This window comes from Rosa rugosa, chromosome 2, assembly GCF_958449725.1.
Source record: "Rosa rugosa chromosome 2, drRosRugo1.1, whole genome shotgun sequence".
NCBI classification, from domain to species: domain Eukaryota; kingdom Viridiplantae; phylum Streptophyta; class Magnoliopsida; order Rosales; family Rosaceae; genus Rosa; species Rosa rugosa.
In genome coordinates this window covers 11,460,079-11,472,588 of record NC_084821.1, presented here as the reverse complement: position 1 = coordinate 11,472,588, position 12,510 = coordinate 11,460,079, and the positions used below count along the sequence as shown (strand labels likewise).

Here is a 12,510-nt window from a genome sequence, read left to right as displayed (position 1 = left end):
TTCAGAACGTCAAGGTGAGTTCAGTGGTTTAAGAATCACTCAAAACTACGTCCTGTGGCTCGAGATATTTGGATCGATAGCTCCGGTTTCGTTCTTGGCAGGGTTTGACTTGTAGTTGCTGCTACGGGCTGCGCCGCCGTGCAAGTCTGCTTCTGGGGGCTTCAGGAGGTTAAGGCAAGCACGAGGATGAAGTTTTGCGAGGAGTGGTGACCGGTAGCTTGAGATATCAAGCTTGGAACCAAAACGGCTCAAAACGGGACCGTGCTTCCGCCACCTTTTCCGGCCGTGCCGTGGCGCAAGGCTGCCACTGGCAGCTGTACAAGGTTGGGGTGAAGCTATAGGGAGTGGTCTCGTGTTGATTGTTGGTCGGTGGAGGGAGAACAAGCTTGAAGAATATGGCTCTGTTTCTTGGATGGTTTTCAGACGTGAGACAGAGAGAGTGAGGGAGAGTTGTCTGCTAGTATGATTGAATGGTTAATCAATTATGCATAATCATGTATGATGATTAAGACATCGGCCTTGAATCAAGGAAAACCATTCCTTTTAAACAAAGGTGTTTGCCACCTACTGCTTTGATTAAAAAAAACAGGTTATTACATTCAGTTTGGCGCCCTTTTTGCATGGCTATAGTTATGTATCTCATTGTTAAGATGGAATAAATTTGTGAAACTGCTAGGTCCTTGGCTACCTATAATTGGATTTTATGTTATCTGAGTATGGAAGATAGAAATCTGAACTATGGTCTATGGATGTAAGTTCTCAAATGGCAAGACCCAAAAGGCAGAGAAGAGATTAAAGGAGGCAGCAAGAGTTTAACCGATTTAACTGATGTGCTTATTGAAAGAATTCTCTCCTTGCATTCTTGCAATCAGGAGTTCAGGAAAAGCATACTGTCTAAAAGATGGGAGTACCTATGGACTTCAATTCCCAATCTTGAATTTGTTCATGGTTGGATGCCAAGAGATCCCCTTGGTGAATATTATTGAAAGAGCACTTGTTCTGCGTGGCTCTGCTGATATAAAACAGTTCCGTCTTTTGTTTCCTGTGCTTAAAGATGCATCTCGTGTTAATGCATGGATCTCTTCCTTAGTACGGCGCAATGTTGAGAATCTTTCTATAGACCTGTGTAGCTTGAAGGAACCAATTTTGTTGCCTCATTCTCTATTTACGTCTGCCACACGGAAAGTGCTGGTGCTTGATCTGCCCTGTATTTTCAAAGTCCCTTGTACTATTTGCTTCTCAAGTTTAAGGAGCCTGACACTTATGGAGGTGGTGTTTTCTGATTACTTCTCAAGCCAGCAGCTGTTTTCTGGTTGGCCGGTGCTTGAGGAATTATATCTTTATAATTGGAATTGGTCGAATCTCTAGTTTGTGAGTATTTGTGCTCCCAAGCTTTTGAGAGATGAAGGGGATTCACAAATTTCAAGAGGTTCAGATGGTTGCCAGATTATGGTATTTGGAGTTAGTCTCACATATTTTTCTTACTGGGGTGAGTTCCTAGATGACTATTCCTTTTATAACTCATCCGCAAGTGAAGCTCATGTATCTCTTAATTCTATGAGGGTCAGACATGTTAGTTATCGGTTGTATAAGCTCCTTAGAGGCCTTTCTAATGTGATGGACCTAACTATCTGTTATACTTCCTTTGAGGTATGTTCTCTTCTCTTTTGTTGATTACAATTAATTTAATTTGTCTATGTCTATGTGCAAATGCATGTCTCGCATCAATGTTCTGTGCCACAAGTGCTGGGCTAAAATCACGTCTTGCTGATTGGCTTCATCTTGTTCTTAGGTGGTTCAGACCAATGCTCCAGAACTTCTTGCCAGATGCCCTTGTTCTATAATCTAACCACTTTGGTATTGTATCCGCTGCAAGTAGATCTTGGCTGTAAAGGACTATTGACCATGCTCCAAAACTGTCCTTATCTTCAAGCTTTTACATTCAGGGAGTAGCTTCCTAATCACTAGAATATGTTTCCTTGTTTTTTGTTTTCCACAATTCCACTTTTCCTTCCATGATTTTAGAATTGCTAAATTTTGATGATATAGGGTATTAGCCTGTCCTCAGATTTCTTGAAAAGCCTTCAAGAGATATATGTCTATGAATTTAGTGGAAACAAAGATGAGCTTTATGCATTAAAGGCTTTGCTAAAAATTGCGATGGTGCGTGATGATCAAGATATTAGAGAAAATGTCACACAGCAGGATCCCCTTAATTATATTAGCAAATGGGAAATATTCTGTTCAAGCTCTGAGAGAGAGAGAGAGAGAGAGAGAGAGAGAGAGAGAGAGAGAGAGAGAGAGAGAGAGAGAAGCAATCTCTTTACTTTTGCCAACACAAACTATTGGCCAAAGAAAAAGTTTGGGGTGAGATTGGAATTACCAAATAATAACAAAAATAGTAGAGCGAATGTGGAATACTGAAAAATAAAGTTTGCATGAGCACAGATTCTGACTTGGCTGTAAAGCCATTCCTAAGAATTTCAATCCATTTATTATCTTCCAAGAAATTCCAACGATTATCAATTGTTGATGTGTATTTAGATTCCTCTTTAGACATATAATGTATGTGGATGATTTCTGAAAGCAAAGACTATGTTCTTCGTTTCTCTGTTTATATAAAGAGTATCTAGAGAAACTATTGCTAACACAAACTATTGGCAAAGATGTCCACCAATAAGCAGTCTTTCAAGGTCTGCTTCTGTTTCAGAAGAATATTTAGGCTCAAGGTGGCAGAGCCTCCGGAAGATATCAAGAAAATGTTTGATATGTATGCCGAAAATGGTACCATCTCCCTCGATGACCTTCACAGCTTTCTGATTGAGTTTCAAGGAGAAGGTGAGGCCACCAAAGAAGATGCTCAGGCCATTTTCAACAGTCTCAAACATCTCAACATTTTTCAAAGAAAAGGCCTCCATCTTGATGCCTTCTTTCGATATCTCTTTGGTGATCTTAACCCTCCAATCTCTTCAAAGGTAGATTCATTTTTACCTGTGTTTTCAGGAATTATAGTGATCCTCTGAATATTAATGTATATGATATGTCTGGTTGATCAGGTGCATCATGACATGAAAGCTCCATTGGCTCATTATTTCCTATACACCGGCCATAACTCATACCTGACGGGAAATCAACTCAGCAGTGACAGTAGTGTCTTCCCAATCATCCAGGCACTCCAACGAGGCGTTCGAGTTATTGAATTAGATTTGTGGCCTAATTCTAAAAAGAATGGCGTCGAGGTTCGTCATGGAGGGTATGAATTAGTTTCATTTGTTGTTGCTTTCCTATTATTACAACAATGATATTAATTTTGTCCAATATTTAGCAATCGTGTAGTTAATACATGATCTCTTTGAACTTTTTCTAAATTCTAGGACTTTGACTAGTTCGGTTGATCTCATCAAATGCTTGCGTGCTATTAAGGACAATGCTTTTACTGCTTCTGAATATCCTGTTGTTATAACATTTGAAGACCACTTAACTTCAGATCTTCAAGCTAAAGTAGCCAAGGTAACTAAAACATATACCCTTTCCCATCACAAATTGTTTGTATCACATTTACTGATGACATCTATGATAGATATGAGACTCATGTGAAACTCACTACACACCTTTGTTAAGGATATAGTTAGAGAGTGAACGTGGTTCATGCTATCATTTTCTGATGAAAAAAATAAATTGAGATTGTAGATGGTGACTGAAACATTTGGAGATATGCTCTACGTCCCTAACTCGGAATTTTTAATGGAATTCCCTTCACCTGAAATATTAAAGAGAAAGGTTTTGATTTCAACCAAGCCGCCAGAGTATCATGAAACTCAGAGGTCTGGAGCCACTGATAAGGTGCATATGAAGTAGTACTGTACATTGTGCTAATCATTTCCTTACTCCTACTTTCAAGGTATCACTGATTAACACTTGAAAATAAGCAGGATAGTGACCAAGATGATCCAGAAGAAGATGAGGAGAATGCTACTCTACAATATAAGCAGTTAATTGCAATCCATGCTGGAAAACCGAAAGGGGGGTCAGCAGGGGGGTTCGATATGTGGCATATTGATCCCATGAAAGTCAGACGTCTTAGCTTGAGCGAGCAACAACTCGAACGTGCATCAAGAACTCGTGGAACAGATATTGTTAGGTAATGCTTACATTCCTTATCTTCATGTATACAATGTTGAACACAATTCAAGTTCCGGGGTTCACCATGTCTGAATTCATGTTACTCTTATTGTTTTTCACCATCTAAATCATCAAATTTGCTCCAACTCATTTTTTAGGTTTACACAAAGAAATATGTTAAGGATATATCCCAAGGGTACACGTTTGGACTCATCAAATTATGACCCTATGCTTGGATGGAGCCATGGAGCTCAGATGGTCGCATTCAATATGCAAGTTAGACTTCTTTAACTTCTAATTTGATTTCCTAGCTAGTTTCATATATACATGATCAGCTTTTACTTGTATTGGAAGTTCTGCTTCTGCCTCACCTCAACCAATTTATATTTCTCCAAGGGACATGGAAAGCACCTTCATATTATGGAAGGAATGTTCAGAGCTAATGGAGGTTGTGGTTATGTGAAAAAACCTGATTTTTTACTTACCAGCGGTCCAGATAATGAGGTTTTCAATCCTGAAAAATCGTACCGAGTTAGGCAAATCTTTAAGGTGGGTTGATATCTGATTAAACCTGTAACCATGTGTCCACGTCAGTTACTCTTACTATTTAGATATGTGATGTTAAAAAGTGTCTAGCTTCATAATCTCTCTTCTGGATAAACAGGTAAAAGTTTACATGGGCGAAGGATGGCATTCAGATTTCCACCGCACACACTTTGATCTTTATTCTCCACCGGACTTTTTCGTGAGGGTAAGTCGACACGTTTCATATAGATTCCTAACAATGGGAAGTAATGTTATGAGTTATGACAGTGTTAATCTAGAATATTGATGGATAGATAAAGAAAAAAGCTTTACGGTACATTAATACATCAATACATTAAAGTAGACTAGTTCGATATATATTAGTCTCAAACTAGTGTATCTATGTATTGAACTAGTGTACTTTTTTTTTTTTTTTTTTCGAGTATGAAACTAGCCAACCTATGTCAACTTATCATTTGAATGTAAGACCCTCTATATTAAATGTCTGACAACATAATATTTTATATAAGTGGCAAATACCATTTACCATTAAACTATTAACTATATGGTCTAGCTAATTAGGGAAACATTAATTTCTTTGTAGATTCTGACATCAATAAGAGTACTACTGATAGAATAAACTGTATTTAAGATTCAAATCAACAGTCTAATGACATAATATTTTGGTTGCAAAAAGAACAATACCATGCAATTAGTAAATGTGTACTATAATGTCCAACTTTTGCAAGTTCTGTTATCAGTCTATTAGTCTGGATTATTGATCATTTAGACACGTATTTGAATTAATTCATATTAATAGTCCGATAACATAATAATCCACATATGTAACAACAGAATATTACGCTTTAACGTGTGTTTGTAGGTTGGAATTGCTGGAGTCCCAAAGGACACAATAATGTTGGAGACCAAGCCGATCGAGGACGAATGGATTCCAGTGTGGAATGAGGAGTTCAGCTTCCCATTGAGTGTTCCAGAACTAGCTGTGCTTAGAGTTGAAGTTAAAGAGTATGACAATTCCGGAAATCATGACTTTGGTGGCCAAACATGTCTGCCAATATCAGAGCTCAGAACTGGGTTCAGAGCAGTTCCTCTGCATAGTAAAAGAGGGGTAAGGTATAAATCTGTGAAGCTGCTTATGAAATTTGAGTTTGAAAGTCCTGAGTGAAGTATATGGTATCTCATTCTCTGCTTCTACTGTAATCTATTTACATGTGAAAACTAAATGAACTACAGCACATTGTGTTTCCATTATCAAAACCTGGAATACTATTAAGGCAAGTAATTGAAGGTCTGCTACAAATTTTCTGGCATTAAAATATGAAAGTTCTCCATGTGTAGAATTTGTTGTTTATATTAAACCACCACCATGGGACTTCTGAATTCAGGCTAGTTGACTTGAAAAAGAAAAAAGGAAAAGCTTGTGCTAAAAATAACTTCAGGTCTCTATTGAGACTTGAGACCAACCCTTATCAGAGGCCATTCTACATTAGCAGCCCATTACTCAAGCACTCTCCAGAATTCTCTCAATCACCATCGTACATTCGTACTACAACTAGCAACTTTGTTTTCTTCCTCATAGTAGGCGGTCCTGAACCGCGTCTTTTCCTAGCTCAAGGACTTGGTCCCATTTTCCTTTAAATATGTAACTGTTGCACCTTGTTTTGGCAATTAATGAGAAATGAGTTGTGAATGATTGCCCTTTCCTTTTCAATTTACTCTTTGCACTCACTAGTCTCAGAGAAATTTATTGTGCTGATCACCATGTGTTTGAATCCTCAAGATGAGTTAGAAGTTTTCATACATTATTGCATATTGGAAAGGAAAGTTTTCATACATTATTGCATATTGGAAAGGAAAAACATACTTGATAAGTTTGCTATGCTCTCCATGAAACACGCAATGGTCGATGCAACTTTATTACACGCTCTTGATACGTACATTGATGCATATCTATTTACTAACACATCAAACGTTAGCACGAACCAAGAAATCCCCAATTTAAGGGCATCACTGTAGCCAATTGCAAATCCTATTCCGTCTCCAAAATAATATGCTTCGGAGCTAAAAAATTAGATACGGATATGGGTGAGTTGGTCAATCTCAGCTTCAAACAACTGAGTAACACAAAAGCGTCGGATTGACAGATGAAGAAACCATGTAAAACTCATAAGTTCAAAAGGATAGTATCATTTTGGACACTATATAAACACAATACCAAATCAGCTAACATGTTTTACACGAACAAATGGGATGATCAATCAAGCAGATAAGAAATGTTCTGCTCTAGCAGGATGATGAAGATATTAGAGAAAAATTCAAAATGTCACACAGCAGGGTCCCCTCAATTATATTAGCAGCTAGGGTCCCCTCAATTATATTCTGTTCGTGCTGAGCATATATTTTTGGCAATGATAAAAGAGAAAGTAAAGTGAGAGACCCATATACATATATGAGATCAGAGAAGCAATCTCTTCACTTTTGGCCAAAGAAAAAGTTTGGGGTGAGATTGGAATTACCATATAATGATATCGATCGTTTGTGTGACATTGATTACAGAAAGAGGCGGGTTAGCATATCAATGGAGGAGATCTAAAGTCTTTACAGAAATTGTGGCTACTATTACTTACTCACCTGAGTTTTAAATATAGAAAAAGGTTTTACCTAATCTGTCGTTACTATTATAGCACCAAAACAACCGAAAGAAGAGCAACCCACAACAAAGAACATCTTGTGATATAAGGACTTACAACATGCCAATGCAATGTCCACCTTGGAGATCACGAACTCCGCCGCTTTGGAGAAGCCTCTTGGGGAAGACGAGATCGGCGGAGGAGGGAGTTCATAGGTCGCTGGAGAGGAGGTGGCAGAGGGCATGCTGCGGGGAGCCGAGCTACAGAGGAACGTGTGAGACTCAGTCCGCAGAGCCATGCATGGCCGAGAGAGAAACATGAGAGGTTTGAGGAAAAGCTCTTATGGCCTGAAGCTTGGTTCTCGATACATATAAATTTTTTCCTTCAAAAAAAAAAAAAAAAAAAAAACTGGGCTGGGCTGGGCTGCAGCATAACCCAACCCCCACCGTTGTTCCGTGCCTGAGAGGGAATTTGGAATACTGAAAAATAAAGTCAGACGTCTACGAATTTCAAATCCACTACAACGACTATCAATTGTCGATGTGTATTTAGATTCCTCTTTAGAACATTTAATGTAAATGGATGAAATTCGAAAGCAAAAGACTCTGATCTTCATTTCTCTCTTTATGTAAAGAGAATCTAGAGAAACTATTGCCAACAGAGACTATTGGCAAAGATGGCCAACATTAATAAACAGTCTTTCAAGGTCTGCTGCTGTTTCGAAAGAATATTCAGGTTCATGGCGGCGGAGCCGCCTGAAGATATCAAGAAAATTTTTGATAAGTACGCCGAAAATAGCATCATGTCCCTCGATGGCCTTCACAGATTTCTGGTTGAGTTTCAAGGAGAAAGTGAGGCCACCAAAGAAGATGCTCAGGCCATTTTCAACAGTCTCAAGCATCTCAACATGTTCCAAAGAAAGGGCCTCCATTTTGATGCCTTCTTTCGATATCTCTTTGGTGATCTTAACCCTCCAATTTTTTCAGAGGTAGATTCATATTTATTTGTATTTTCAGGAATTATAGTAAATTTCTGAATATTAATGTATATATTAAAATATGTTTGGATTGATCAGGTGAATCATAATATGAAAGCTCCATTGGCTCATTATTTCCTATACACTGGCCATAACTCATACCTGACTGGAAATCAACTCAGCAGTAACAGTAGTGTCAAACCAATTATCCAGGCACTGCAACGAGGTGTTCGAGTTATTGAATTAGATTTGTGGCCTAATTCTAAAAAGAATGGCGTCGCGGTTCTTCATGGAGGGTATGTATTAGTTTCATTTGTTGTTGCTTTTCATGTATTTACGAAAATGATATTAATTTTGTCCAATATTAGCAATTGCATGTTGCTAGTTAATACATGATCTCTTTGAACATTTTTCTAATTTCTAGGACTTTGACTCGTCCTGTTGAACTCATCAAATGCTTGCGTGCTATTAAGGACAATGCTTTTACTGCTTCTGAATATCCTGTTGTTATAACATTTGAAGACCACTTGACTTCACCTCTTCAAGCTAAAGTGGCCAAGGTAACTAAAGCGTATACCCTTTCCCATCACAAATTGATTGCATCACATCTACCGATGACATCTATGATAGAGATGAGACACATTTGAAACTCACTGCTAAACTTTGGTAGAAAGTAAACGAGGTACATGCTACCATTTTCTGATGAAAAAAACAAATGAGATTGTAGATGGTGACTGAAACATTTGGAGATATGCTTTACGTCCCTGACTCGGAATTTTTAATGGAATTCTCTTCACCTGAAATGTTAAAGAGAAAGATTTTGATCTCGACCAAGCCACCAGAGCATAATGAACGTCAGAGGCGCAAGGACCCTGGAGCCACTGATAAGGTGCATATGAAGTATAAACATTTGTTTACTTCTATTTTTAGGCCCCATTTGGTTTGCGGAGAGTAAGTATAAAAAAAAAAAAAAAAAAAGTTATTTCTTTCTTGCCTTTGGGATGCAAAAAAAAAAAAAAAAAAAAATTCCTGAAGCAAACGAAAATATGCTGGAAAATGATTTCTTCCATACTCCAAATGAATCACTTTCTCTCATTCTTTCCTTGCATTTATTACTCATAACACAATAATTTATTGCATTAATACAAACTTTTTAACAATTTTCGAATAACTTTCTTTATGTTACCAAATATCGGAATTGAAAGTTCTTCGGAAATCTCATTTCTCTTCCCATGAGAAAGACAAATGAATTATTTTCCTTTCCGCAAACCAAACGAGACCTTAAGGTACTACTTATTAACACTTGAAAATAAGCAGGACAATGACGAAGATGATCGGGATGAAGATGAGGAGAATGCTGATCTACAATATAAGCAGTTAATTGCAATCCATGCTGGAAAACCGAAAGGAGGGTTGGATATGTTGCATATTGATCCCAAGAAAGTCAGACGTCTTAGCTTGAGCGAGCAACAACTGGAACGTGCATCAAAAACTCGTGGAACAGATATTGTTAGGTAATGTTTACATTCCTTAGCTTGATGTATACAATGTTGTAACACTCCGGCAATTCAAGTTCCGGGGTACACCATGTCTGAATTTATATTACTCTTATTGTTTTTCACCACCTAAATCATCAAATTTGCTCTACGAACTCATTTTTTAGGTTTACACAACGAAACTTGTTAAGGATATATCCCAAAGGTACACGTGTGGACTCATCAAATTATGACCCTATGCTTGGATGGAGCCATGGAGCTCAAATGGTCGCATTCAATATGCAAGTTAGACTTCTTTAACTTGTAATTTGATTTCCTAGCTAGTTTCATACATGATCAGCTTTTATTTGTATTGGAAGTTCTGCTTCTGCCTCACCTAAACCAATTTATTTTTCTCAAAGGGACATGATAAGCACCTTCATATTATGGAAGGAATGTTCAGAGCTAATGGAGGTTGTGGTTATGTGAAAAAACCTAAATTTTTACTTACCGGCAGTCCAGATAATGAGGTTTTTAATCCTGAAAAATCGTACCGAGTTAGGCAAATCTTGAAGGTGGGTTGAATATCTGTTTAAACATGTAACCATGTGTCCATCTCAGTTACTCTTCTTATTTAGATATATGATGTTCAAGGAAGTGCATGTCTAGCTCCATATTCTCTCTTCTGGATAAACAGGTTAAAGTTTACATGGGTGAAGGATGGCATTCAGACTTCCACCGCACACACTTTGATCTCTTCTCTCCACCGGACTTTTTTGTGAGGGTAAGTCAATGAAACGTTCATTCTAATATAGGTTCCTAAAAATGGAAAGTAATGTTATGACAATGTTAATCTGAACTATTTGATTGAATAGACTATGGTTTGAGAAAGTTCTACACGGTATCGTTACATCAAGATAGATTAATCTGATATAGAGATAGACTAGCTCTATGCATTGGTAGACTAGTCTCGAACTAGTGTACCTCATTATTATACTAGTCTACCTATGTCAAACTAGCTAGTCTACTAATGTATGGGCAATTACTGTAGACAAACCTATGATTTGAATGTAACATCCAGATTCTCTACTATAACAATATGTGCTAGAATGTGCTTGGACTTCAATGTGATGCTGCCACATCATAGAATGGCAATCAACAGCTTAAAGTAAAAATTTATAGGAAACCCAAATTCGATGGGATGCACCAGATAATATCACCTCCCTTTTCCTTTTCATGTTTGATCTAGCAGTTTATGCCAATTGTTATTTGTGATTCAACCCAAGTTTCTATTATGCGAGATTCAAGGAACAAAGAGCAATTAAGGTCCTATATATATCATGAGGCGCTGCGTTACCATGTTCATCTGCTGGTATGATTACAATGATTTATGAAAGAGACTAGGATCCAATTTCAGAGAAGGAAATCTCTCTCTCTCTCTCCCCTGCTTTAGTTCTATAAGATCTCTTTGGTTTCTAGTTTTGCTCAGGAAATGGGTTCAGTTCTCAACTCTTCTTGAGGAAGATATATACTTTACATAATTTTTTTCCATTCTTTTGGCGGTTTTAGATTCTGAATCAGAGACATTAGTTCTTGATGTTAGTTGCTTTGTTCAATGAAACACAATGAATATATATATTGTTCCTGTTCTTTCCTATTGTTCTTGCTTGAGGTTTCCACAATCTGTGCAAAAGAAAGTTATGAAAACTTGTTGACAACTTATTTCAGTGATGCAAAAATAATGAGGAGAAACTTTATCAAAGAAGTTTTTGGTTAAGAATTTTTACTTTAAACTGTTGGATTGTCATTTTATGACGTGGCAACATCATAGTGAAGTCCAAGCAGATTCTAGCAAATATAACGTTATAGCAGATAATCCGGATCCATGTAACATCCATATTAACAGTCTCATAACATAATTTTATATAGCTTTCAAAAAATCGTTTACCATGAAACTATTAAGTAACCATATATACATCCCTAATTAGGAAAACATTAATTTCTTAGTAGATTCTGACATCAATAAGAGTACCTCTAATGGAATAAACCCTTTTTGAAATATTGAAGATTCAAATCAAAACAGTCTCATGACATAATATTTTGGTGGCAAAACATCACATTACCATGCAAGTAGTAACTGTGTACTATAATGTCTAACTTTCGTAAGTTCTCTCATCAATCCAAAATCTGGATTATTGATCATATAGACACTGATTTGAATTAATTCGGATTAATAGTCTGACAGCATAAGATTCCACATATGTAATAACAGAATATTACACTATAACGTTGTGTTTGTAGGTTGGAATTGCTGGAGTCCCAACGGACACACTAATGGAGGAGACTAAGACAATCGAAGACGAGTGGATTCCAGTGTGGAATCAGGAGTTCAACTTCCCATTGAGTGTTCCAGAACTAGCTGTGCTTAGAATTGAAGTTAAAGAGTACGACAGTTCTGGAAATCATGACTTTGGTGGCCAAATATGTCTGCCAATATCAGAGCTTAGAACTGGGTTCAGAGCAGTTCCTCTGCATGATAAAAAAGGGGTAAGGTATAAATCTGTGAAGCTTCTTATGAAATTTGAGTTTGAAAGTCCTGAGTGAAGTATATGGTTTCTCATACTCTGCCTCTATTGTAATCTATGTACATGTGAAAACTAAATGAACTACAGCACATTTTGTTTCCATCATCAAAACCTGGAATGCAGGTGTTAAGGCAAGTAATTGAAGGTCTGCTACAAATTTTCTGGCATTAAAATAA

General features: G+C 37.3%; 2 protein-coding genes and 1 pseudogene across 3 annotated transcripts; all 3 read left to right on the top strand.

Moving 5' to 3' along the window:
- The first annotated feature begins 412 nt into the window (after positions 1-412).
- On the top strand, positions 413-2,229 carry LOC133730345 (F-box/LRR-repeat protein 25-like; annotated as a pseudogene).
- A 290-nt stretch (positions 2,230-2,519) lies between these two features.
- LOC133734100 (phosphoinositide phospholipase C 2-like) lies at positions 2,520-6,099 on the top strand. The gene is made up of 9 exons (XM_062161745.1): positions 2,520-2,975; positions 3,057-3,253; positions 3,375-3,510; positions 3,691-3,843; positions 3,933-4,141; positions 4,281-4,398; positions 4,519-4,671; positions 4,787-4,873; positions 5,531-6,099. Exons 1-9 carry the CDS (start codon positions 2,667-2,669, stop codon positions 5,831-5,833), a joined length of 1,665 nt encoding a protein of 554 aa, XP_062017729.1. The 5' UTR covers positions 2,520-2,666; the 3' UTR covers positions 5,834-6,099.
- A 1,338-nt stretch (positions 6,100-7,437) lies between these two features.
- On the top strand, positions 7,438-12,445 carry LOC133730158 (phosphoinositide phospholipase C 2-like). 2 transcript variants are annotated; one of them, XM_062157804.1, is made up of 9 exons: positions 7,720-8,286; positions 8,374-8,570; positions 8,699-8,834; positions 9,002-9,163; positions 9,592-9,788; positions 9,938-10,055; positions 10,172-10,324; positions 10,447-10,533; positions 12,051-12,445. In XM_062157804.1, exons 1-9 carry the CDS (start codon positions 7,975-7,977, stop codon positions 12,351-12,353), a joined length of 1,665 nt encoding a protein of 554 aa, XP_062013788.1. In that variant the 5' UTR covers positions 7,720-7,974; the 3' UTR covers positions 12,354-12,445. The 2 variants fall into 2 exon arrangements, with proteins under 2 accessions (XP_062013789.1, XP_062013788.1); XM_062157805.1 differs by lacking the exon at positions 9,002-9,163 and having other exon boundaries at positions 7,438-8,286.
- The last annotated feature ends 65 nt before the right edge of the window (positions 12,446-12,510 follow it).